General features: G+C 34.7%; 2 protein-coding genes across 3 annotated transcripts; one reads left to right on the forward strand and one right to left on the reverse strand.

Moving 5' to 3' along the window:
- Positions 1–3,539: 3,539 nt before the first annotated feature.
- Positions 3,540–18,959, forward strand: LOC107044969 (WW domain-binding protein 2). Its single transcript, XM_015267051.1, has 6 exons — positions 3,540–3,741; positions 6,695–7,029; positions 9,193–9,345; positions 11,238–11,408; positions 14,531–14,616; positions 18,541–18,959. The coding sequence occupies exons 1-6, from the start codon at positions 3,686–3,688 to the stop codon at positions 18,586–18,588; spliced, it is 849 nt and encodes a 282-aa protein (XP_015122537.1). The 5' UTR covers positions 3,540–3,685; the 3' UTR covers positions 18,589–18,959.
- On the reverse strand, positions 18,950–27,287 carry LOC107044966. 2 transcript variants are annotated; one of them, XM_015267048.2, is made up of 3 exons: positions 26,181–27,276; positions 25,152–25,253; positions 18,950–19,592 (listed from the first exon to the last, which is right to left on the reverse strand). In XM_015267048.2, the coding sequence occupies exons 1-3, from the start codon at positions 26,829–26,831 to the stop codon at positions 19,377–19,379; spliced, it is 969 nt and encodes a 322-aa protein (XP_015122534.1). In that variant the 5' UTR covers positions 26,832–27,276; the 3' UTR covers positions 18,950–19,376. The 2 variants fall into 2 exon arrangements, with proteins under 2 accessions (XP_015122534.1, XP_015122535.1); XM_015267049.2 differs by lacking the exon at positions 25,152–25,253 and having other exon boundaries at positions 26,079–27,287.
- Between the last annotated feature and the right edge of the window lie 25 nt (positions 27,288–27,312).

Genomic DNA, 27,312 nt, shown 5'->3' on the forward strand with positions numbered 1-27,312 from the left:
AAACCATTTGATTCGTTTGAAAATTCCTCGCATTTTTCCCGTAACATGTCTCGATAACTTCTCAATAGTTTCCGAGATATGTGCTCCTAAAGTGACTGATAAAAAATTAAAATCAAAAGCCCAGCTTGGCTTTATATCACATGTTATGAGAATTTGATTCCGAGCAGTTTGGAAAAAAAATTATCGAAATCGGTGAATTTGGGCGAAAAGTCAATAACAAACTCGTTTTTTTTTTCGCCCGCCGACTGGACTGTCTCCAGGTAGTTCGGTCGACCATCCCGGGTAGAGTTGCTTGAACGAATTTCCAGCGCCACGGAGGGACACTCGCTACCTGACAGAGACCGTCATAAAGCCATTTGACTTTTCACCAAACCTCATAACTACGTACTGCCAGTAGGTCAAATATTTTCGTGAAACTTTGAATTGTTTATGCAGCTCCTAAAAATGTCTCAAAAAATCTGAAAAAATTCACATCATCTTTCCACACTGCCTTTCATCTTTTGAACGCACGCACGAAGTGAATTTCATTATAGGTCCACCGGGAGACAGGTTATTGTCCACCCCATTTTCGAGATATACATCGTCAAAAATGGAAAAAACAAAAATTGAATGTTTGGCGAGGCATATCTCAAAAATGGGGTGGACCAGGGACTTGAAATTTTGGGAATATCTTTTTAATGTGGTCAACAACATATGATCCAAATATTGCGTCTTTATACCATTTCGAAATTTTCACCAAGTATACTTACTGCGGGAGTACCTTAAGGGTTACATGAAATTGCCCATGATGCGACGTTGCCAGAAACTCGCTAAACGCGCTCGGGCAGTGTAGAGTGAATTTCGGCAACGCTAGAGCCTAAATAACACGGCGGAGAATCCCCGCGGAGGTGACCAATTCGCGGAATCGCGTTTGGTGACGAGACTAGGGTTAAAGAGTTGAATATTTTCCTGTAGACGCTCTGCAGCATGTGGTTACGGTCAGTGATGCCGCGAGACGAGACGAGACGAGAAACTACATCTTCTCGTCTCGTCCACGGAGCGAAATGTTCAGTAAAAATTACGGAACTCACAACTCGCTCATCGATTACGGAATCGACTCAGGAAATTTAAGTGACGGTATCGTAATTTTTCACAGGAAATTCAGATAAAAATTACGGAATGCTCTCAAACAATTTCATGACATTTCCGTAAAATTTCCTACAACCACATTTCGTTCCGGAATTACGGAAAAGATACATAATTTTTATTCGTCTCTCTGTGTCTCGTCAGAAAACCATTCTTTCGTCTCGTCTCATATCGAAATACGAGAGCGATTTCTTCTCATGTCACGTTAAGAATTGAGAGTTCTCTCGTCGCGTCGAGAATTGAGAGATTCTCTCGTCTCGTCTCGCCTTATCTCGTCTCTATAATCCAATTTGCACGGAAAAAAATACACAGTGGAGCAGAGAGGGGGAAGCTCTCTCGACTCTCGTCTCGCCTTTCGTTCATCTCGTTCCCGACCCAGGATTGCACGGTCGTATGAAAGCCCGTCGTGAACGGAGGCGCTCCGTGTGCGGTGGGGTCCGTACGGTTTGAGACCATCGTATGCGACTTTGGCTCCGTACGCTCCCATGCGATTTTCACTCGGCGTTCGGTTTCGTATGACGGTTTGACGCGACTTAACCTCCGTTTTCTTAGCACCTCCGAGCAAATTTAATAATAGGCTCCCAGCTTTTCTCGTCTCATCTCGTTTCTGTCATTGTCTCGAATGACTTCTTGTCTCGTCTTGTTTCTCTCGCGGCATCATTAGTTACGGTTAGGAACTAGCCACAGCAATTCCCAAGGATAGGGAATTGCTGTGGATCCATTCGGAAGCTTACTACCAATGGAATTGGTAGAAATAAAAAAGAAAGAGGCTAATGACGCAGCCCGATGTTGACCGCCTGCTTGTTTTAATTTTATATGCTCAAATGAGACTCAATGTCGAAACCTCTGGCGGTCAAAATCTCCATCGCAAAAATCAATAAAAATCTTTAAAAAAATTTATAAAAAATTCTAAGAAAATAAGCTCGATCCCGGAAACTATTTTAAATTAAGTTTAGTTCCTGTTCCACACGTATGAAAAAATCGTATACAGTCCAATCTTCCTACGAGGTATCACAGGGACTGTAGGGGAATAAAATTCCGAGAATTCCGTATCCCCCACTTTACTTGCGCTCAGAGGGGAAAATATTTTTCTGTACTGCTTCTCACGATTTCTCGTCTGGGAATTGGTATTACATAATTCCCAAACTCGAAAACTTAAATATCACTCCAGAAAAATATTGTTCCTGGGCTGTTGCGATGGGGTTTTTTACTCGTGTGGCGTTGGCTTCCGAGCCATAGGCGAGGAAAAATACTATTGATTTGATATTCTTCTTACAAGATACTAGAGGATTTCCATTTTTATGGCCATTTGAGTACGATTCCTGGTGTGAAACACGAATGTTTGATTAGAAGGTATTGTTCATGTTCAAAATAACAATTTAGAAATTCGAAATAAGTTAGTTTGTTAATAGGGGCCTGCGAGGCAAAATTGAGACTCATTGGAATTTTGGTTTTCATAAAAATTGGCTGGAATTTTGTTTTGTTTTGTCTATCCATCCATCCAAAAAATGGACGTAAAACACATGGTACAATACGTGTAAAAATAGATATTTTACCAAGTTTTATAACCGATGCGTTGAATTTTTTTTATTAACTGTAACGAATGGCCATTCGTTTTAAAATTCAATTGATGTGGAATTAAGTTTTAGATCATTGATGCATATATTTCCAGTATATTACGGAGACTAAACTGTAGAAATTCGCTATACGGATTGCGTATAAAATTTCTATAGGATTTTCGTATATGACATTCGGATATTTCTATACGGATATTTTTTATACAAATTATTTGTATACGATTTCTATAGGTTTGATCCTATAAGACCCACTGCCACAAGTCTAAAAACATTTCGTATGGAGTTGCGACATTTCTCTACGTTTTTCTCTGGAGCGCTTAGACATCTTTTGTATAGAAACAAAAATTCATATAAAAATTTATGTATAGAAATAATTCGTATAGAAAATATTCGTATCGAAATATCCGAATATCATATACGGAAATCCTACAGAATTTTTCTATACGATTTTTTCATACGTGCACCCACGAGCTTTTCCGCGGTTTTTTCCTTGTTCTCTGAGATTTTTACCATCGGAGATTTTGACCTTCGCCCCACCATGCAGAACTGGTTTTAATTATTTCAAATTCGTAGAATTCAATATGTATTTTGTGTCAGTTGAATGTGAGAATTACAATTTCTGTAGACAAAATCTTGATGCAAAAAATGAAATGTGCCACAAAATAAAGGAAATCCATTGTGTATAGAGGTTCATGTTGTCGCGAAAATACTGTCTCGGTATCAAGGAAAGCCAAAAATATAATTCCAATCGTAAAAATGATAGAATAGAAGATTCCATGGTATTCGAACAGCCATCGTGTAACATCCGTTTTCCAGCGCATGCGCGCTCCACCCGTGTCCGCCTTATCATTTATGAATCAGCTGATCAAGTGAATACTAGTTTTCCCGAGACACCGACGAGAACACTTGTGATTCTTTCAATCCCCTGTAATAACATCAAATCAACGATTTTTTGTGAGTTTCATAAGTAACAGAAAAATATCATGTCATTGAACACGGCACATGCCAATGACGGAGTGCTTCTGCACGCGGGGGAATGGTGAGTTGATATTATTCATCAACATAAACATTGTGTACACCCAACTGCGTCACTAAACGTAATCTGCCAACGACGTGGCCTTGTTGAGCACCGTTGTTGCATTCTTCTGTCGATAATTCTGCAATTATGTCTTGTTGTTTTACATTCATTCGTTATGCTCAAAGGTTATTCAATTGATCATTATTTTGGGCTCCAAAAATCTTCTTCGAGAATTTTCCCTCGTATTTTTCAAGGTCTTTCCCTGACATTTTGATATTGAATGATTGAATAATTGATTCAATGATGGAATGTGGTTTCATAAGCCCTTTGTATCCTGCCATGTTGTCGCTGATTCATCTGGGTAATTCCAGGAAACAATGTGAAGGGCTCTTTTTTGTGAAAAATTCTCTTGGGTGCAAATAAGGTCCTTATTTCATATTATTCATGTTTAGAATGCTCATTCTTGAGGAAATTTTAGAGATGAGTTCATATTTGTATTTGATCAACATTGATGTTGTTTGTTGAATGTTGTTAATGAGTTAGGGAAGAGTGCGGCAAACTGAAACAGCCGAAAAACGACTATTTAACGCAATTCAATCAAAAATAATTTTTTTTTATTAACTTTTGTTTATTATTGGCAGTACTGATGAGAATAATAATCTTCTATTCGTCTTATAATTCAATTGATTAGATTAAGCCGATTACACTTTTCTTTTTTCATTCGATTGAAATTCAACATCACATTTTCCTTTTTCTCTCTCTGGATCTCGCCTTGGGCCTTGCTCTGGACTTTAAATTTTGCTGTTTCATTTTTTTTCAATTAATTCATTGACAAAATCTTTGACCGTCAAAATTGCTCAATAATTTTCTATTCTACCGAATGGAAAATTATTATTCTCATCAGTACTCCTAATAATAAAAATAAAAAAAGCTAATAAGAACATACTTAATAAAAAACAAATTTTTTTCTTGAATTGCGTCAAACAGTCGTATTTTGAGTTTCATTTTGCCCCACTCTCCCCTATGTTATTCGAACATTTTAAGAGTTAGTGGCAAATATTCTCGGCTTTAGAAAAGATTTTGACGTTTTCTGGAAATTACTTACGGTGGAGATGATTACTAAATTAATCCTAGATTGGTCATCACATGAGGGAATTGGTACAAGAGTCGTTCATAAAAGTAGTATATCCAAACTCCACGCGAGTCATAGAGTGTAGCGAGGGGAAATAAATTTAAAACGCCCGACAAAAAAATTATTCATCATTGATAATTTCTTACGTGAATTCTAACTTGAGGAAAGTAAGAAATTAATTCATCAAATTCTCTCTACTCTTAATTTCTTAAAAAATAGTTTCTCGTTTGAATAGAGATCACAACAGTTATCACAACAGTTTGACACTGACAATAATTTTCATATTAGACATAGAATTTTTCTTTTTCTTTTGATTTTTCAAGTTTTTCTCTGTATTTTAATCTTCTCTCTAACCTTGGAAAAATTATTTTCTCATAAGGCTCTGTGTTATTTTGCCACTAATAAAGAAATCATTATCAAAATAATACTAGACTACCCATTGAGCACGAACTCAACCAGAATATTTTTGATCATATCAACTTCCCTTTACAATTTACTTCAGATTTTTATCTTCAATGTGTAAGTTATGTTTATATTAACTTGATGCACAGGATGGGGAAAAGTTCGAAAAATTTTCTTTACTGCTGAATCACCCAAAGAATGACATTTGAATTGAATAAAATACGTGATTTATTATAAATGGATCCTCTATTAAAATCAAATGAAGGATTTGTTTCATCCGAATAGAGTATTATTATAATTTCAATGGAATTTGTTCTGCTCCGTCTAAACAATGTTTCCATTTCCACGAGAAATTTGTTTATATTTCAGAACCTATTCATTGAATGTGAATATAGAGACACAAATAAAAATCAAGATCAAGTTTGAATAAAAGCTTATTACGAGCTGTTTGAATTGATCGAATTATTTGAGTTATAAAATTCTCAAATTGTCAAGGGAATGCACATAATCAATAAAGGGTTGAACGACACTTTCATATTTAGTGGCGAACATATCTAGCATATGTTACCTAAATTCCAATTCCCTAATTATTATGAATAATTTCAGGAGTAAATCAGTAGCAAAATAGTTAATCGGTTGCTAGCTTTTTGTAAAATCCCTTGGAATCCAAGAGAGGAAGTGGAAATTTGTTTAGATTTTTCTTTCGTAGTTCTCATTTTTCTTTACAAAAAATGAGCCTGGAAAAAATCTCGATATTTTCTTTAAATTGCGAGATACATTTGTTGAGAAATGACTCCAGAATGAAATCGACTTGACCTGACCTGGCAATGGAAATACCGAGATATATTTTCTGTTAGAAATTCTCTGGGGCAAAATGACTATTTGACGCAATTGAAGCAAAAAATTTTTTTTTTAATCAACTTTAGTTTATTAACTTTTTTTATTATTGAGAATACTGATGAGAATAGTAATTTTTTATTCGTCTTATAATTAAATGAATTATAATTCAATTAATTTTACGTAGATGTCTAGATCCTTCTGGAAATTTTCAGAAAATTCACGAATTTTCTAGGAATTTCTAAAAAATTCGCGAACTTCCGGAAATACTGAGCGTTTCGAGAAAACTCATTATTTTCCCTCAATCCATACAACTTTTTAGGAAGCTAAGAAGCTAAAATAGCTAGTACAAGATATTTTCGTCGATAATTTTCCTCTCTACATAAAAAGTCACCTAATATTTCCTTTCAGAATTATTCAGTAGCGAAACAGTAAACCGGTTCAAGTCGAAAGATTTTTTTCCAAGGCCAAAAAACTTGTGGTCGTTTTTAGAGTGAATTGAGCTGAAAATTTCACTTTCGAAAAAGAATTGACTGAAAAGGTTTTACCGCTTCGTTACTGAATTAGAGAATCGTCCAATATTGAAATTCTGGTGCTCAACAGCATCCTTTTATTCTGCGACAATGTCACGATGGAATTCCATGGTCAAGAGCAGCCAGAATTCCCTGGCACAAAGAGAGGAAGGATATATTTAACAACTCATCGAATGATCTTCAATGCAAAAGATAGAAAGGAGAGAATGCAGTCGTTCAGTTTTCCTTTCGTCACATTGAGTGAAGTGGAGCTGGAACAGCCGATGTTTGGGGCGAACTACATCAAGGGCAAATGTCGGGCACAGCCGAATGGCAACTGGGTTGGGGAATGCAAATTCAAGTTGCATTTCAAGAGCGGAGGAGCTATTGAGTTCGGACAGGCTATGCTCAGGGCGGCTTCTATGGGTAATTTCACTTTTCTTTCATTTTGTCAACTTAAGGGGAAACTACTGAGAGTTTTACAAGTTCCGGGTTATTAGAGTGAGATTTCTCATAGATTGAAAATCGATAAAAATAGTTCAGGGCCTCCAATTTTTGAGCTAGAAAGGTTTTTTTCAAACGTTTAAAAAAAATGTGTACAACAACCATTACGAATTAGTTTTTTGAAATTCAACTCCTATACACCTAATTTCGATTTGTTTAATATAAAAATTTACGCCATTCATGTAAAATACGCAGAAAAATTATCCTTAAAATATTTAAAATATATTCTCGATTATTTTAGAAACATTGTTCGGGTTATGTTACCTACATGAATGGTGCAATTTTTTATTTAAAAAATAACGAAATTTGCTGTGTACGAGTTGCATTTCAAAAAAATTATTCGTAATTGTTGATGTACACGTCTTTTCAAAAATTTTGGAAAAAAAAACTCTGTAGCTCAAAAATTGGAGGCTCTGGACTATTTTTAACATTTTAAATGTCTGCGGGGCAAACGAACAATAAACAATTATTTTTTTGCACTAATTATTCGATTTTAGACATATGTATTCGATCTTCAATGTATGAGAAATCTCATTCCAATAGCCCGCAACTTTTAAAACTCATAGTAGTCTCCCCGTAATTCTTTATACTAAATGATGAATAAGGCATTGCTTTCATCATAAGGCTAGAAATAAAAGTAAGATAAACTTAAATCGCCCACGATAAGGTTTTCGAGGGTTTATGGCGGATTTACTTGGCTCGAAAAAAATATTTGATATTATCTGGAGTTTTTGCTTGTCAATGTGGACTAAAAATTTTGGGCAGGACTCAAGGGCCATCGTAATCCTTTCAATGATAGCATAAAATCCTAATTTGTTCATATAAATTGTTGATTAATTGATATAAAGAATTCCACACAATATTCCATATTTGTTCAATTTGAAAAATATGTGCATAACATTGACAAAATAATAGTTTCCATAGGTTTAAGCATTTCTCCGCTCTCTTGTGGAACAAAGGCACTTTTCCATAAAAGGCCATGGTAAATTTCAAGACGTACTATTGAATTATCTCGTCACCAGTTTTGGTCAGTCATTAGAAATTAGTGGATGGATTGAATATGTTGAAACCTCAAACTTTAATTTTTAAATAATGTTTTAGGGCATTCTTGGTATTTCTCCATAATATCTTTAAAGAGTTGATTGCTAAAATGGGCACAGAAAAATTCAAATTTATTGAAAAAATGTCAAAATAACTTTTTCATCAGACTACCATCACACTTCGTCTCCGTCAAACGCCGTTTACGGACATTGTGAAGAAAAATTATGTTCGTCACTCGGACGAAAACAACTTCTGACTCGTGCGATTGCTTTCCTCGACTTCGCCTCAGTCTGCAACCCTCACATTCGTCAGAAAAGTTTTTTTCGGCCTTTTGACGGAAATAGCTATTGTGTAGTCCATGGAATTCCATATTAAGGTGGTCCTATGATGTTTTCACCTACGATCACTATCGAGCTTGTTCAACAATTAAAAACAATATAGATGAGAATACATACATTGCATCTTTTGGATAGTGAAATCCTTTCAGGAGGAAGATCTTTTAAGGGAAGGTGTCTAGGGATGTTCTTTGTCACTTTGAAAATCTTCTGACAAGAAGGTTTACAATTGATTCTTTTGTAGTTTCAGTTATTACTATGATAATTCTAAAATGAGCCATTGGGAATTAACAGATATGGGCCACCCTCCAATTATTCCGCAGCTTCCCCGGCGATTTCATATTATTGGAAATGATAAATACCTACCAAGAACCTCTAACATTCAACTCTAATATTTTTGAATGGTTTCGAATAGATTCTACTCATTTAAAGAACTCAAGAGATCGATGCATTGAATTTGTAATTTTGTTTTGAATTCCATCATTGTTACTTTGGCTTGCTTTCATAGTGTTATGATGAAACAGTGAATTCGACGGAATGATTTAATATTTAAAAGATATTTTCAGTTAATTTTCGACAACTTCAAGTTCTTGTTTATTTAATGCATGATTGAAAAAAAATTGATGAAGACAGAAAAAAACGCTCCCATACATCAAACACGGTTGCTCTTGAAACTGCCTCACTGATGAATAACTCTGTCATTACACAGCCTCGCGTAATGGACCTGGCTACGATGCTCCACCACCCTACCAGCCTCCAACGACAGACTGGTACGCAGCACCACCTCCAGCCTACCAGGCGGCTCCCCAAGGCTATTATGGATGGATGCCACCCACCAACGTCTTCCCAGACGTGCCCCCAGGTAATCTCCATACATAATGTTTCGAATTCAATCAATCTACAACCAAATCTACATTATTTTGCGAATATATCCAGAAAAAAGTCGATTCATAGATTCATTCATCAAAATTCACCAAGAGATATTGTTTGTGGAAACTTTCATGCTCTCCAAAAAAAAATCGAAAATTTTTCTCTCAAAGTGATTCATTCTCGAGAAGATCCATTCATCAACCATTGCTAACGTTGAAATTAATCGTCAACAATGCATCGAATACAACACAAACTTCACATTCATCAAAAACAATATTTGTTGCCTCTGGTGCTCCAATGTACTATTCCGTATTCCCCTTACTTATTATTGGATCTATGCTACCTAATTTTTATTTATACACTTCTTCATACGTTGTTTACCTCCATGTTCTTTTGTCATCCGTTAATTCATTAATTTATTCGTTTAACTGATAAAACTAATTAAACAATTATGATAAACTCATTATCCCTGTAATTACTCGTTTCAAAAAGAGTCAAAAGACCTTTCGCGCAGAAAAGCTCTGCCTCTACAAAAAAAGTTTCTCGGCATTTTCCTAAAAACTCCTCAACTATAAAGATGTCAACACAATAGCCAATGCAAAGTTTTGCATTATCGAACACTAAGTAAAAGAACTTAATGAGCGTGCTATTTTTATAATGAGAGTATTTGCGTGAGAATGTCTGACCACTTCATCAGAAAATTTGGTAAATTGTCGCAATACATGACTCCAAATTAATCTCAATAATTTATACATCAAATTCCATGATTTATCAGTACAAACAATAATATAAAGTCTAAAAAAAGTCGCTCTTCAATACAGGTCTAGTGCCTCAAGAATGTGGTGCGGGGGGATTTATTGAATTTTATACACACGGGTCAGATGTTATTCAGTCGGGTTTTGGTGTTGTAATGAATTATGTCTCCGGAACGAGTGTCGAGTTGTTATTTGTGTGGTGATTTGGCTTTGCTTAAGAACTGAAAAATTATTTAACATCTTTCTGAAGATAAAATCCATAGATGCAGAAGTGATTAATTCTGATATCTTACATATGGATTTTAATTGATTAATTACAACATCTATAAGTGGGATAGTTATGTGAGTATATATCCTCAGAGATTTCACAGCTATTTTAGGCACAATTCAGTAGCGAAGCGATAAACCGGGTTAGGTCGATTTTGACGATTAGCCGGTTTTTGACGATTATCTCGGAATCTAAAAGAGATAGAAAAATTTTTGCTATAACCTTTTTTATAACCCTCGATTGGCTTCACAAAAAAGGTCATGAGCAAAATTTTGCTATGTCTCTTAGATTCCGAGATATTCATCAAAAACAGACCAAAAGAAAAAATCGACTGAATTAATCGCTACTGAATTAATATGTGATATTTTACTGGTTGAAGGGCGGCGGAGGAAATGTCTGTCAGAAAAGTTTAGTGGCGTTGTATTAAGGTTGTTGGTATTGTTTGGGTTCTTCTCGTTGGGAGCCGATAAACCGCCACGTCCTCGACGTGACTCCTGGATTAAAAGCGAAGAGCGATTCCTTTCACATATCCACAATCTTGTGTTGTTGAGGAGAGAAATTGATTCATCTTAACCCAGACCAATCTTTCTGTTAATTTTGGCTTTTTTCACTTATTTCATTCCATAATTATCCATATGTTAACAATAATTAAAAAAAAAATTACCAGAAATTTTGATTGTTAGGCTAAACAAATGGAGTGGGGGCGTTGTTTCGCATTACCGAAAATTTCCATGCCTACAGAAAATATCTCTCGACATTTGCTTCCAAACCTACAAGAGATATTTACAAAATAATCATTGTAAAACTTCCAACACAATAAAACCTCATTCGCAAAATATTACTTAACTGGAAATTTTGCAGCTAATTCTGTCTACATGACGGACATGCCCCCACCCTACCCAGGAATAAACTCCCCATACGTGAGTGGTGGAGCTCCTCAGGGGCAGGGAGCATGGGGTGGACAGCCCCCACAGCAGAATGGCAATCCTGGCTGGGCAAATCCCAATTATAATCCTCAGGCTAATCAAGCAGGTGCGTATCCGGGTTATCAACCGAATTACAATAATTACCCGCAAAACCCACCACCGTACTCAGCTTATCCGCAACCTGGTGGCTATCCGCAAGGGCCCTACAATCAGTATCCACCTCAGTACTAAAATCTTATGACGATATTATGTCCATTTAATTTTATATAACTTTTGCTATTTAGTCAACTTCGATGTTTGCCTTCTGCAAACATCCATTCCAAACTATTTCTAATCGATTATCAATGTTCTTCTATCAATGTTTACTCCTAACGATTTTACGAAGAGGAATGAGGCGAAGTTGAGAGCAGCTAAATACTACAAATGTTAATGGAAAATTGTGTTATCGCTTTATGTTCAATGAACGCACGTATTAAATGACAATATCATTGACTTATGGTTCTTTTTCATTTACAAATACCTATCAAACTATCAAAGAAATCGAATAATATGAATTTAAGTAGAAACCAGGGAGGAACATTTAGTAGTGAAGTAGTAAAACAGTTTATTCTCACAACGAAGAACTTTGGGAAAAAAAATTCCAGATCGCCCTTTGTAAGATACAGGTTTATTCGATTCGTTTTTCATAAGTGAGGAGAGGCGCTTTATCGAGTTTTTATATTTTCCCATAGAAAACATAATCAATACAATGAATTCCGTCGAGGTCAGCACGAAACGATCCCTTCATTATGCAATTATGTCAATTATGAGTGATTTGAGTAGAAAATGTCCCGACACCTCTTCGATTATAATTTTTTTCAGCTATAAAAAACCTCTCTGACATTTTCTCCTAGTTTCTTACTGAAACGATTGAACAGTTAAAATTTGAAATGAATCTCTTAATTATACATTACTCTGACTAATGAGTGATTTCACGGTGAAATGTCACAAGAGTTGTTTTCGAGGTGATAAAATTCCACAGAATAGATTTACCATGGGTTGCAATGTAGTAGCTCGGAAAGAATCGTTTTATTCCTTTTGGATGAATATAAAGTCTATTTTTTAACAACAAAACATGAAGAATTTATCCAGCTGAAGATGTTGATATGATGAAACATTTTTTTGAACCACCACCAGGTGTTTCATCTCGTAAACTTGATATTCTTTCATCTTTTTTTTTGTGTTTTACAAATTACGCAACAGCATTGCACAATATACCTTAGAGTAACCTGCGGTAAGAGATTGACTTTCACTGCTTCCAGTTATTATCTCACTGCTTAGTCATATTTTATCCTCCGTCGAGGTTTTTCCAAGTTTGGCAAATAATAGTACGATAAAAAAATTATACGAATGTTTGCATTTTTACGAAATAAATTTTCTACTATTTTTATTGAATTTCATTCTGCTATAATTTCAATGCGTGGGAACTGTGTTTTTATGTCAGTGACATAATACAAAAATGTGACTCAGGAGTGTGACGAAGGATTATCACTGGGGAGTTCATTCGAAAGAGCAGTGCGCGTTTGTTGTGTTGATTAATTGGCGGAGAATAGGGTTTTACTTGAGACAATAACTAGGGAGAAATCAAACTGATTTTTGGTTCATCTTTTGCGGGACGAGCGATTTTTCTGTGATTTTTATTGTTATTAAATATGCCTAATCAGGGTAAATACAGTCTAACTAAAGTGTACGCTTGTATGTATCAATTCTAATTAATTTCATGGTCTTCTCAAGACAATTGGAGAGCATTACTGTGAATTTATGATAATTATGGAAGTGCCAGTGACGAGATTTTTGTGGAGTTCGTGAAAAGTTAATCATCTTTCATTAGTAAAATGAGATGGACCAACTATGAAATGCATTATTTGTAATCTTTTCGAGGAGAGTTATTCATCTATTTATTAGCAGAGCCACACCAAATCAGCAAGCTAAAAAAGTCGAGCTGGGGATTTTCGTTTCAATTTTTTTTCCGAAAAGATGGTTATTAGATAAAAACATTGAAAAACTAAATAAATTGAAAAAATATTGATAATTGAGCGAGTTATGATGTTTCGAAAATTTCGAGTTTTTTTTCAATGATTTTTGTCTGTTCTTAACAGGCCCCAATATCTCCACGGAGTTTCAAGCTATCATATCACCTTTTAGCCTGAAACAATATGAAAAACCCTTAAAAATGAAACGTCATATATAGCATTATCTTCGGTTTTCCAGAGTTTACACAAGACAAAGTTTTTTTTTATCGTTAAGTACTCAAAAACCTCTTTTTTCAATCTGAAATTTTCCGCAAAAATTGTCAATAAAATGATAAGAATTTTGGCAGTAATTAGAGGTCTTTCGCCCTAGTTTGGCGGTTATTAATTTTTTTCATTTCAAGGGATTTTCATGTTCTTTGAGTGTGCCAAAGGGCGATTTGATGGTTGAAATCCCTGAGATATTCATACCAATTTGGGGCAAAAAGAAATCTTAGGAAAAAAATCTTGAAATTTTTCAAAAATCATAATTTCTTCGATTATCAATATTTTTACTTTTTTTCAAAATTTTTACCAAATATCTATTTTTTCAGAAAAAAATTGTGGCGAAAATCCCCAACATCCACTTCTTTGGCCCGCTCATTTGGCGTGGATCTCCTCTTATATAAAAAAAAGTCAAGTAATAGATGTGATTTTTTTTCAAACTTCGATATTCCCTTAGTGCCATTTCTTCGAAAATTCAGATTACCGGGATAAGAATCAGAAATCGAAACATTTAGTAGTGGAAACAGTTCAACTCAGACATGATTTTTCTTATCAAATGTGCTTTATTTTGAGAATTAATGCTTTCAGGGCATAGTCGCTGAGGACTTAATAAAACTGAAGAAGTTTCTGGCAAAAAAAATCGAAATTATATCTCGGAACTACTTATTACTGAGGTAACAAGGAGATAAAATCATTATCGAGTAAGCAACTTCCGGGAAACGAGTGGTGTTAGCAAACAAAGTTAGAAAACCGTTTTTGAAGTTAATGAAATTTGCCATCGAAAAGGTCCCTTGATATTTTTTTTGAAAACGCGCATCAATGAGACAATGCAGCTCTTATATGTAAAAAGAAGAATTGTGAAGGCAGCAAGGAATAATTTACCAAATTCACAGTATTCTCTCCTTAATTGTTTGATAACTCATTCACTCTTTTATTCTTTCTCCATTAAATTTAGATGCCAAAGCTGCAGAGGCTGCCCAAAGTGCATACTACGATCCAAACAGGCCACAGTGTGCATACGTGCCACCACCTGCTTATTATGTAAGTAAAATTAGCAAATGAGAATCGTTAAGAACCTTAATGTATAGAGACAAAAAAAGGATCAAATTAAAAATAAATTACACTAAAATCGGGAGTTGAAGAATCAAGAAGTTGAAAATATCGAAGAAATGCAGAATGAATGCGTGTGCATCTCTAATACGTTTATAAACTCTAAATTGACACTGAGAGAAAACAGAAGAGTTCTCAAACAGGTCTTACTTGCGCCCAAAAAATCGTTAAATGGATTTTTTAATAATTTTTATCAAAAAATTTTCAAAAAACAAATTTTAGTGCAAAACAGATTGTCTTTTCAATTTTTTTTAATAGTTTATTTAAAGCCGCTACAGAACTGCTGTGGTTATAAGCGACCATTCGTTTTACAAAAAGAGAATTTTCAGGAATATCATTTACAATTGTATTTACATTGGTATGGTTCAATTTCATACATTTTTGACGTGGATACGTTTCTGGTTTCATTATGGGAGATCATTTTGGGAAACGGTCCTTATGTGCAACGCCATCCACCGGAATTCTAGAAAATTCTAGACATTTCGAGGTAATTCGCGAAGTTTCTTCAAGTTTCGAAAAAATTCAAGGAGTTTCCAGAAATCTCAAGGAAATTCAGGGAGTTTCTCGAAAATTCGAGGGAATTCAAGGAGTTTCTAGAAAATTCGAGAAAATTCAAGGAGTTTCTAGGGAATTCGAGGGAATGCAAGGAGTTTTTAGGAAATACGAGGGAATCCAAGGAATTTCTAGGAAATTCGAGAAAGAAGGAAAGACCATGGACGTATCCACGTACAATTACAGCTGTATCAAAGATACCGCCGCCTGCAATTACTTTAGCATATTGGTTGCCTTCAAAAACTTTATGATTTTCTCACATCCTTCTCGGGTGTTCAGCAGCAGCAGTTTTTTTATCAGCAGTTTCTGCCACGCTGTCTCAAAAAATTTTATTCTCTGTACAAGCAAGAAATGTAATTTTTGTCATTCCGGCCGTGAGGCAGCGCTCCGCTCCGCGTCCGTGAAGCGCTGCCTCACAGCCGGAATGATAAAAAAATACTGTTCGTCATACGGCAAAAAAAAACTTTTCTAGCTCATATGATTGCAGCCCTCGCGTTCGTCTCGGGCTGCAAACTCATATTCGCCAGAAAAGTTTTTTTCGGCCTAGTGACGAAATATACTATTCTAGTACTACTTTTTCCTTATTCGATGCTCTCATACGTATTTTCCTTTGTTTTATATGAAACGTGGAATAGTAGTTTGTCTTTTCGGCTATTCAATAATCACAGACAAAAAAGATTTCTTAAATGAAATAATAATAACGATATGACGGCAATTTTGCAACTTAGGAACAAAATATTTCTTGATACACTTCCCTCTATAAAAGATATTTTTATTCTGAAAAGGCACTATCTTGTATGAATGATCCGCCTCTTGAGCCAAATACTTCGTTGGCCCAAGCAAGACTTGTTTGAGAACTTGTTCGGTTTTCTCTCAGTGTACTGCAACGATTTCTCATTTTGTTCGCAAAATAATTCATAAGTGAAATGGGAAATGGGACATTCTTGTAGCTTAATGACAAAATTCAAAAGTAAAAGACAAAAATTAAGGACAAGTTCTTGTAACTTAGGGGCAAAATATTTCTTGATAAACTTTCCTCTATATAAGATATTTTTATTCTGAAAAGGCACTGTCTTGTATGAATGATCCGCTTCTTGAGCCAAATACTTCGTCGTTGTCGAAAACAGAGCAATTATTCCTATTTGAGACTTTTAAATTTGAGCCAAACAATTATTTTTTTGGTAATTTTCAACTAACGGGTTCGTTAGTTGACAATTACCACTTGTTTGAGAACTTGCTTAGTTTTCTCTCAGTGTACTGCCTCGATTGCTCATTCTGTTCACAAAATAATTCACAAGTGAAATAGGAAATAAGACATTCACTGAGTGGTCTTTTTTGGGAAACGTATTGGAAGCTGAGGGGGATTTAAAATTTTATGAGAACGTTTTTTATATCTGTCAACCTACTCCATACAAAAAATTTCCAGAAAAAATCGCTCATCTTATTTAGGTTCATAGATATTCATAAGAAACTAATCTATTCTCGAATATCGTTAGATGCGACAAGATATTGAGAGAAACGAAAACATTTTCTGACGAAAATCTTGCTTAAACCGAAAAAATCGCAAGTTGTTAAGTCCCAAGGTAGAACGTACGAATTGTTTCATTTTAACATACAAAAGTTTCAAATATGAATAATTTCTTTGCTTTCAACAACAAAATATGTAACTCAACTAGCAGATCATCCACGCAAGGTACAATGGTGTCTTTTCAGGATGAAAAGGTATTTCATAAAGTGAAGCTCATCAACAAGTATTTTGTTTCTAAGTTACAGAATTGCCATCCCGTTATCATTATCATTATTATATTTGAGAATTAATTTCTACCTTGTTTTGGATGAAATTAACATTTCCCGTCAGCAAAATACGCAATGCAGTATTGAATAACGAATAACTAGTGCTAGAAATGAGGTTTCTTACTTGCACCGAGAATACGAATTTTTGGGAAAAACTAAATTTAAGTTTGTCAAGACTTGCTTGAAGACTTTCTTTTTTTACTCTGAGTACAGTTTCTGAAATTTTATCGTTGGCCTTTATGGAAACTCACCTTTTACATAAGAATTACGGCAAAAAATAGGGAGGAGCCTCAAACTTTCCAAACTACCGTCTTTTCATGTTACGTCAAAACGATTTGAATATGAGAGAATTTCACTCAACTATATTCTAATGAATAATTAAAGATTGTTACCGAAATAGAAAGAAATTTTGTCGTGATGAGAAAGATCGCTGCATTCTCTACATTAGGTGAACATTGGAGCAATTCGTAATTTTCTACTTTTCTGTTGAACACCTCAATTTGCGATGGTCTTTATGGAATTATTTCTTATCTAATTATTATCGAATTATAATTATCTTTTATCATTGAAAATGCAACATATGAAAATTTTCTATTGACTTCAGACCTGCAGGAAATCCCATAGGAATTTTGGTTTTTCGTGAAAAAATAGAAACGAGTGGGGTAAAAAGCGCACTTTTGACTTAAAAAAAATGAGAATAACTCGTTGAATTGTGGATAAAACAAGATATTCGTTCCTCATAGAAAAACAATTTTTCCCCTTGGATTAATCCTAAACTAATTGTGAACTCAATTGGGAAATTTGTTTCTGAGTTATAATCTTTGAAAACAAAAAATTTGTATTTTCACCCAGAAAAATAGGATGGTCCCATCCCGCTTTTTTTGTTTTTGTTTTCTATAGAAACATATCCCTACAGAAAATGTCGAAATTCTCCACTGAATCATTTTGTAGGAATTTCTATCGTATAAGTCTGATTGCAATTTTCATATTTAAGGGGAGATCGCGGTCAAATGTGAATTTCTATTCAGCGATTTTTGATATACGATGGGCCATGTTATTTGACCAGGTTTTTTGACTGTTTCATTTTGCCCCACTCTCCCCCATGTATGCATAAGTTTGTATAAGCTTGGGTTTCCCCCTTGGTAGGGGAGAGTTTTTCTTCCGATAAGCAATAAATAATAATAATAATAACAATAACAATAATAATAATAATAATAATAATAGACTCTAAAGAACAAAACAAGAAATCCGTTTTACGATCTGTTGAATAGATCATGAAAATCAGATGGATTGTAAGACGAAAAAGAAATTGTTTTGAAGGAAAAAAATGCAAATCGGATGGAAAATGAGGCACTTGGACGATTTTTACTTAAAAATAAAAATAAAAAAAATAATTTCTTGTTCATGTATGGGGTAAAATTGGTTGCTCCAACAAAGAGTTTGTAATTTCACAAACAAAAAAATTATTCATGGAATTGCTAATACTCGTAACCTTGTTTTACCTTTCAGGAGAGTCCACCAAGTTTCCAGCAGGCAACGGAGAAGAAAGACCAGTGAAAATGACAAATCCTCCCATGATTATAAAAAAAGTATTCTCTTTGAAATCACCTTAGCAATTATCGTTGATTGTTGTTAACTATCCTCCTTACGTTCTTTAGTACTTTATACATTTTTCAAATGAAGGCTGTTGAAGCTATGAATCATCTCGAATTCCGGTCGACCATGCATTTAATTCTTTCTATCGTTTTTTTTATCGTTTCTTCTCTTTACTCATGAAATGATTACGGCCAAAGAGATGGAATGGGCAAGGGAATCCACCGATTGTCGATACATGAAATTATGATTATTACAATATTATTATGGTTTCTCACATTATTTTCGTGCAAAATATGTTGTAAATTTGCATAAATAAACACGCTAGCATGGCACAATTGTTTTTATTATTAAAAAAGTACCCTAACCCATTTGAACATTTATAAAATGATAAAAAATATTTTCACAATTTATGTACAATCTGGTTACATTCCTAGACTAGGAAGAGATAAGTCCGGAAAATTGGAATATTTTGCTGCCAATTTATTGAGACGGCCAACGCTTCGATGAATTCATCAGGAAACTTTTTTGTAGAAAATTTTCTCGAACTATGTACTTGATTAACAAATATTTTACGCAACATCCTTAAAAAACTTTGGAAAATTCACTTTGAAAAATTCCAATTCATTCACGGTCTCAATTTGTTTTTTGGCAAGAAAAAAATTTAGATTATTTGCTACAATATTGTAAAAATTCTGGACTTATCGTCTTCCAACATTTTGGTATAAAATTTCTTCACTTTATATGTACAATTATCCGTATTCAGAAGTCACCGTGAGACTGAGTTGTCCCTTGTCGACAAAGGTCGCATGGTACCAAAGTCTTGTATCGAGCAGAATAACATCTCCACTGTTTACAGAGAAATTAAATTTATTGCAGACGTTATCACACTCTGGAGTTGGCGCCACAGTCCAGGTTTTGTCCCCTAAGATTTGACCCTGCCACATCAGTCGCGGAATGTAATCCAACTGTTGAAAGACAATTGAGATGTAACATGTATTGTCAGCTGTAAATCATTATTTTTCTCAACGCAAATCAATCCGCGAGATAGTCTAGAAACATGCAATCACGTACGACAAAATTTCGTAGAAAAACCTAATACATTTGCTAGAAAATTTTATTGAATTTCCATCTTTTATTTTAGTTTTTGGCCTCTGCAGTCATTAGCTGATTCGAAGTGAAGCAATCTATTATGTCCAAATGATAAAAATTGATCCAGTTATTTGGATTAAAACCAAAACTAAAATTAGTATTGTAACTTGTATTTTAGTTTTTGACCAAAAACTAAAATACAACTTAAAAGTTCGGTCGAAATCTTCTCCACAACATTGAATTTCTATGGGAGTTCTATTGGAAACTCAATTTTCCGTCCATACTATTAGAAAACTCCGCGGCTTTTCTACATGTTTTTCCACTGAAGTTTTCAATGAAAAATGTTTTATAGAGAAAATCAAAAAAATTCCATTTTGTCATACAACTTATTTTATTGAGATACTTTCTGCAGAAATTCCTCGGAGTAAATATTTCAAGTTGTTTTTTTGTTTACTTTTGTTTATGAAAGAAAGAAAAAGTCATTTTGCATACAAAATTCGGTCTGGGTTAAAAAAACCGATTATTTACGTCTGACCTGACCGAAAGGGAAAATGACGGCCATTCCACGTCTCTACTTCCTCTCCGAGCTAAATACACAAAACACAAAAGAAACAAGCCATTCAAGCCTCTATGACTCATCATTTTCATTCCCTAATTATCTCAACAACAACTAATGATACTGTAAAAGAGACATATCCTCCCACAAAGTGGAAGAAGTTACATTTCGCGCCACTTTCTTCTTCATCCTCATCCTGAAACCTTTAAACATTAAGGTTCGTCATATCCTACATGACAATCTCAAAGGACATTTGTTATTGTAAATTTCATCATTGATAAACAAAGCATTCTACCATTTTCTCCTCAGACCACTAATTTTCAAAAGAACAATAATCAACAAAAACATTGAAGTCTACTGATTACATTCATCTTCGCTCGTGATATTCTTACAATAACTGCCAATTATCTCGCTAACAAGTGGTATAGCGGGAAAATTTTCACCTCTCCTTTCTGAATTTTCGGCTTTCTAAAAAAGGTCTCTCGATATTTTCCTCCGAAACACTTTCTTCCCGATTTAGAGATACTATAATTGTACGTAGATATGTCCATGGTCTTTCCTTCTTTCTGGAATTTTCTAGAAACTCCCTGAATTTTCTCGAAATTTCTAGACTCCTTGAATTTTTCCGAAATTTCAAGAAACTTCTCGAAATACCTCGAAATGTCTAGAATTTTCTAGAATTCCGATAGATGGCGCTGCACATAAGGACCGTTTCACAAAATGACCCCCCATATTGAAACCATAGACGTACCCATTATTGATATCACCGAAATTATTTTCGAAATCATCTCCGAAATCACGTGAAATAGTCTGAAATCACCGAAATCAGTGGCGCACTGGCTTAGCGCGAACCGTGCAAGTAATTCGTGATTTTGAAATTGGCACGCCTGCCAATGATGATAATAAAACGCCGTACTGACTGCCCTAGTAAAATGGTAAAATGGAACGCTTTTCATCGTTATTAGCTCAAGATTGGCGAAGTGGAATCACACGAATTCATTATAATTTACCAATTTTGATTTTCATAATTTGACACAACCCGTTTTGCCCCACCTCTATTATTTATTAACCCTAGATTGGTCACCCTACACTGTTAGAAATTTCTTGAAATTTCAGTCACAGAGTCATCTGAATTTTCGATGTTGTGAGGTTCAATTCAGTTTCAAATGAAAACGTTCACTAAATTTCTCATTCATCTTGAAAAATCAAGAAAATTGGGTTTTTCATGTTAAACAATTATTGATTTTTCAATGAAAGCTTGAATTTCCAAACTCATCGTGAAAATTGGACATGACATTCAATTCAATTTTCAATACATTGAGAATTCAGGAAAAGTTGTTGCCTAAATTTTCAAAATTTTCAAGATTTTTTAGTGCCGTATGAACCTGAAAATCAAGAATTACTTGAATATTCAAGAAAATAACTGACTCGTCAGTAAAGAAATATACAGAAATTTCATGTAAGTTTGAAACCCCGCCGCGCGTCGTTTTCCGTTAATTACAATTGACTGCCTATCCGGAAAAATAAAAAATTTGACTTTGTCAATTGAAGTGTCTAAAAAATTATAGTAGTTTTTAGAACAGCATATTTCCCAATATTCCTAAAGGAAAAAAATGATTTCGCACAGATGAATTACTTTTTCCCATGTTAAATGAAATTGTCCATGGCGCGACGTTGCCGGAAACTCGCCAAACGCACCCGGGCAGTGTAGAGTGAATTCGGCAACGCTAAAGCCTAAATAACAGGCGGAGAATCCGGCGGAGGTGATCAAGTCGCAGGGTCGCGCTTGGTGACCAGTCTATTTTTCTGAAATCAGTGATATTGGCTGAGAGTAGTTGGAGTTTTTGAAGATGAATAGAAACGGTTGGAATATTTTTAGTGAAATCACTGATTTTTAATTAATGAAATCATACGAAATCATGAATTCCTCTCCCGTGACGATCGAAATCACCGAAATTATTTTATCCGAAATCACTGAAATCACTTGAAATCGATTTCATTTCTAAATCATGGTGTCACTCAATTATGGAGTGAGTAGCCTCTCGCTTCCATCCCAATCATTTCAGTAACAACTTGTAATACAAAAAACCATGAAGAGACGTTTCTTCCTAAAAACAAGTGAAAAATTGCTCCTGTATTGCGTATAGTACAGTTATTTTTGATAATAAATTAGCAATATGTTTCGAAATGGTCATTTTGCTTATTTTTTTCCATTATATATTCTTTATAGTCCATTTTATTTTCTTGAATTGAATTAATTTCTTCCCAACTAATTGTTTTAGATTTTCCACTTAATGAAATTAAGTGGAAATATTGTTAGGAATATTTCATTTATACATAATTGAATGCATTTGAAACATCACATTTAAAGGAACCATTAGAAAGCTAACTTTTAGGGGAATTCATGAAAAATTCGAAATTTCCAAAAATTATCATAAAAATCAAATTAACTGAGACAGTTATTGTAACCATCTTTTAACTTCGTCATAGTCGTATTGAAACAAACATATTACGCTATGATTGAATTCATTTGAAGCGCAATATCCAGAGATATCTGCGGAATTCTGATTTTCGAAAAATACGAAATTTTGGAAAAATTTCACAGAAATTAAAATAACGATTATTGCTATCGCTTTCATCTTCGAACTCGGTCAAAAGGCCATCCCAACGATTTTTTAAAGCTGTCATTCAATGAATTTGGAATATTTTTTTTAGTTATCGTGTTACATCTGAATTGTGAAAAAATTTGAAAATTGAAAAAATGAATCAATGAATTAAATTTTAATTAATAGCGATGGATAGAGCTTAGCAATACCTTCATTTAAGAAAACAAGCAGGGTTGTAAGCCTTTTTGGCAGAAGCCATGTGACATTTACTTTTTTTTTTTTCGGAAATTGAATGGATCCGTACAATTTCGCAGATGATAACTACTCAAAAAGCTATTCATATTGGTAAGGGGAATAAACCACACCGACCTCTGATTCTGCCAGAGCTATACAATTTCATCCTGTAATGTCATAAGAGCTACAATTTTACCAAATTTTAACTTCTACCTCTGGCATAGCTATGACATTTCATCAAATACAAAATACCATAAATTGTTGTTATGACTTTTGAAGTCATATAGAGACGAAAATCATTGATAAAATGACGATGTGTAATTTTTTAGAAAAAAAAATTTTGGATAAATTGCTTTATGCCCGGATGTACTGAATCGATTGACACAACATTTTATACATAACTGTGGGCTCATAATACAAATTATTACCCAGAATCTCAGATATCTAGATCGAGCTTGACGCGTATTACACTGAGAAAAAAAATTTCTAAGAAATAGAAATTCTATGATTGATCCAAATCGTTCATCGATTGAATAGTCGCAAAAGAAAATGCTATTGTAAGACACAAATATCGATTTGAATTAAACCAAAATTGGATTGTATGAAATCGATTTTGTTATAGTATAGTATATTTTGTTTATTCTATCGAATTTAGAAAATACTTGTTTTTGCGACAAAATCGATTTCATACAATTCAATTTTGGTTTAGTTCAAACGCTTCGGATTTGGCGCAAATAATTTTTTTTTCACAATTGCAATGGAAAAATAATCAGTTCAAATGATGAAGAATTGCGTTTGTCGTAAACAAGAAACTGCGCTTCGCGAAAGTCTCGCATCAATGAGTATCCAACAATATGTTCCTCATAGGCCAAATGAATATTTTATTGCATCTATGAATTCTGCTTTCAATCAAACAGATATTCTTTTGCAGGATATCGTGACGCTGATAAATTGGATAATTATATGCTTTATTCGAAGAAGATATCTGATAATACAGACATTGCTTTGTATGTACTGAAAAGTAGATAGCAACAAAAAAAAACTTTAGACAACTGATCTCATTCTTTTTCAATCGAAAACATTAAAATTAAATCGATATTTGTTTCTTACAATAGCATTTTCTTTTGCGACTATTCAATCGATGAACGATTTGGATCAATCATAGAATTTCTATTTCTTAGAAATTTTTTTTCACAGTGTATGGACACCACATTAACTTTAAAATGAAAAAATTAGAAAAACGCTGATATCTCGGAAACTTTGTATAGGCGGGTATACATATTTTGATTGATCTTGATAGAAGATATCGTGACAAATATTTTGAAAAAAAAAGTGAATCGGTCCAGTAGTTTAGGAGATATTAAGCATAACAGTTTTTCACAAAAAAGTTGAATATCTGCTAAACTACTTATCCGATTCAGCTCGTGAATAATATAATTCTGTAGTATCATAAGAGCTACAATCCTACCAAATTTCAACTTCCTATCTCGAATTTTCAGCGAGTTATCGTTTCCACAACGATTGCGTAGTAAAAATGAAAAATGCCGATTATTACTAAACTGATCCTAGTTACGAAGCAATATTTTGATTTGATTCGATAGATATTATCGTAAGGAATACTTTTCCGTCAAAAAACTTCAATTCGGTCACGTAGTTTATGAGATATTAAGGAAAAAAGATTTTTGAGAAATTGCTATATCTCGGAAATTACTGGGCCGATTAAGCTGAACTTGCGCCCACAAATGCTCCAAAGTAATACCAATTATCCGACGAAATTTCAGATTTTTAGCCCAAACTTTAGTCCTTTTCGGGGGGATTTATAAAAAATTTCCGAAAAATCGGCATACACATTCTGACATACATACATACATTTTCTAAAAACATCATATTTTCACGTTTCATGACATTCTACATCATTTCCAAGCAAAATTACGAGATCGTAAAAATCATCGATTACAAGGCTTCCATTTGGAAGCAAAAATTGCCACATTTCGTTCCGATCCCAATTTCTCCCCCTCAACTCCCAAAAAAATACTCACATGCATGATCGCGCCCTCGTCATACCCCAGGAACACATAATTCGTCTGGGGCACCTCGGCATCATCTGGCAGGAACTTCGGCGGTTCATAGTACTTCCTCATCTCCTCCAGCACCTCGGGATGGCAGTTTTTCCATCCAACNGAAACTTTGTATAGGCGGGTATACATATTTTGATTGATCTTGATAGAAGATATCGTGACAAATATTTTGAAAAAAAAAGTGAATCGGTCCAGTAGTTTAGGAGATATTAAGCATAACAGTTTTTCACAAAAAAGTTGAATATCTGCTAAACTACTTATCCGATTCAGCTCGTGAATAATATAATTCTGTAGTATCATAAGAGCTACAATCCTACCAAATTTCAACTTCCTATCTCGAATTTTCAGCGAGTTATCGTTTCCACAACGATTGCGTAGTAAAAATGAAAAATGCCGATTATTACTAAACTGATCCTAGTTACGAAGCAATATTTTGATTTGATTCGATAGATATTATCGTAAGGAATACTTTTCCGTCAAAAAACTTCAATTCGGTCACGTAGTTTATGAGATATTAAGGAAAAAAGATTTTTGAGAAATTGCTATATCTCGGAAATTACTGGGCCGATTAAGCTGAACTTGCGCCCACAAATGCTCCAAAGTAATACCAATTATCCGACGAAATTTCAGATTTTTAGCCCAAACTTTAGTCCTTTTCGGGGGGATTTATAAAAAATTTCCGAAAAATCGGCATACACATTCTGACATACATACATACATTTTCTAAAAACATCATATTTTCACGTTTCATGACATTCTACATCATTTCCAAGCAAAATTACGAGATCGTAAAAATCATCGATTACAAGGCTTCCATTTGGAAGCAAAAATTGCCACATTTCGTTCCGATCCCAATTTCTCCCCCTCAACTCCCAAAAAAATACTCACATGCATGATCGCGCCCTCGTCATACCCCAGGAACACATAATTCGTCTGGGGCACCTCGGCATCATCTGGCAGGAACTTCGGCGGTTCATAGTACTTCCTCATCTCCTCCAGCACCTCGGGATGGCAGTTTTTCCATCCAACATACCAGCTGCCTCCCTCCCTGTTCTGCCTCCGTCCCTCGCTCATCCCAAACACTTCCTTAAGACTCGAAAAGTTGCTCTTGAAATGCAGAAACTGGCACTCCTCCTCAACCGACTCATAACTCCCCTCAATCCTCTCATACAAATCCCTAAAAAACTCAAGACTAAACACCTCTGCAGCCCTCCAGTGCTCAATCGCCCTCTTCACGATAATCGGCCTGGAACTGTACGCAAACTTCTCGAACTCCTCTTTGGTATCATTTGCAATAATTATAGCAGAGTCTATTCCACGACAGAAATCACAGTCTGACACTGGTCTCGTAAACTCCCAAACTAAATAATTATTTGGAATGTAACATCTCGAATTGTAGACATAATTAACTAAATCGTCACGCCCATGAATGATTACTCCGCAAATCAGCGAAACAAAAATTCCTGCTGCAAATGTTCTGAAGCTCAACGGAAAATCGAGAAACTGTTTGGTATTTGCTGAGTCTCTCCTTTGCGCTAAAGACTTTAAAGTATTTAATTGCACTCCTCGACTGAGATACTCGCGATTTAATCCGAGGAAAATCTCTCGAACAATTCCTAATTGTTTTTTTCTCTTTTCCATATCCTTTGGTATTTTGTTGAGTTCGTGTAACGATTCGAGAATAATCCCTCATTTTTATTTCCACCTGATGGTTCAGTAGTCAAGAACGTTAAACTTCGTCATCACTTATCTTATCAGCGATGACTAATTGTATTGAACATAATTTTTCTGTTTTCTTCCTTCATTAGCTATCACTTGTAAGAATTCTCCTCGACGTTGCAAGTGTTCAAAGTAATTACAACTCGACAAAATAATGTTTTCAATATTATTTTCGAGGGTAAGAAGACGTAAACAATCAAATGACCGCAGATTTGTAAAATCTGACGTATTCACGATTTACAACATCACGCGAGATAAATTGACTGTCCCTGGGCCACTTGTGTTTAACACTGATTGTGAGAGGTCTCAAAGACTGAAGAGATGTTGAGGAATTGGTGGGGAAGGTATTGATCACTGCACACGTGGTAGAGACTTTCTTCTCGGGATTGGTTGGAGGGAGTTT

The sequence above is a fragment of the Diachasma alloeum genome, unplaced genomic scaffold, assembly GCF_001412515.2.
Source record: "Diachasma alloeum isolate Michigan unplaced genomic scaffold, Dall2.0 Dall_scaffold_00856, whole genome shotgun sequence".
Lineage (NCBI taxonomy): Eukaryota > Metazoa > Arthropoda > Insecta > Hymenoptera > Braconidae > Diachasma > Diachasma alloeum.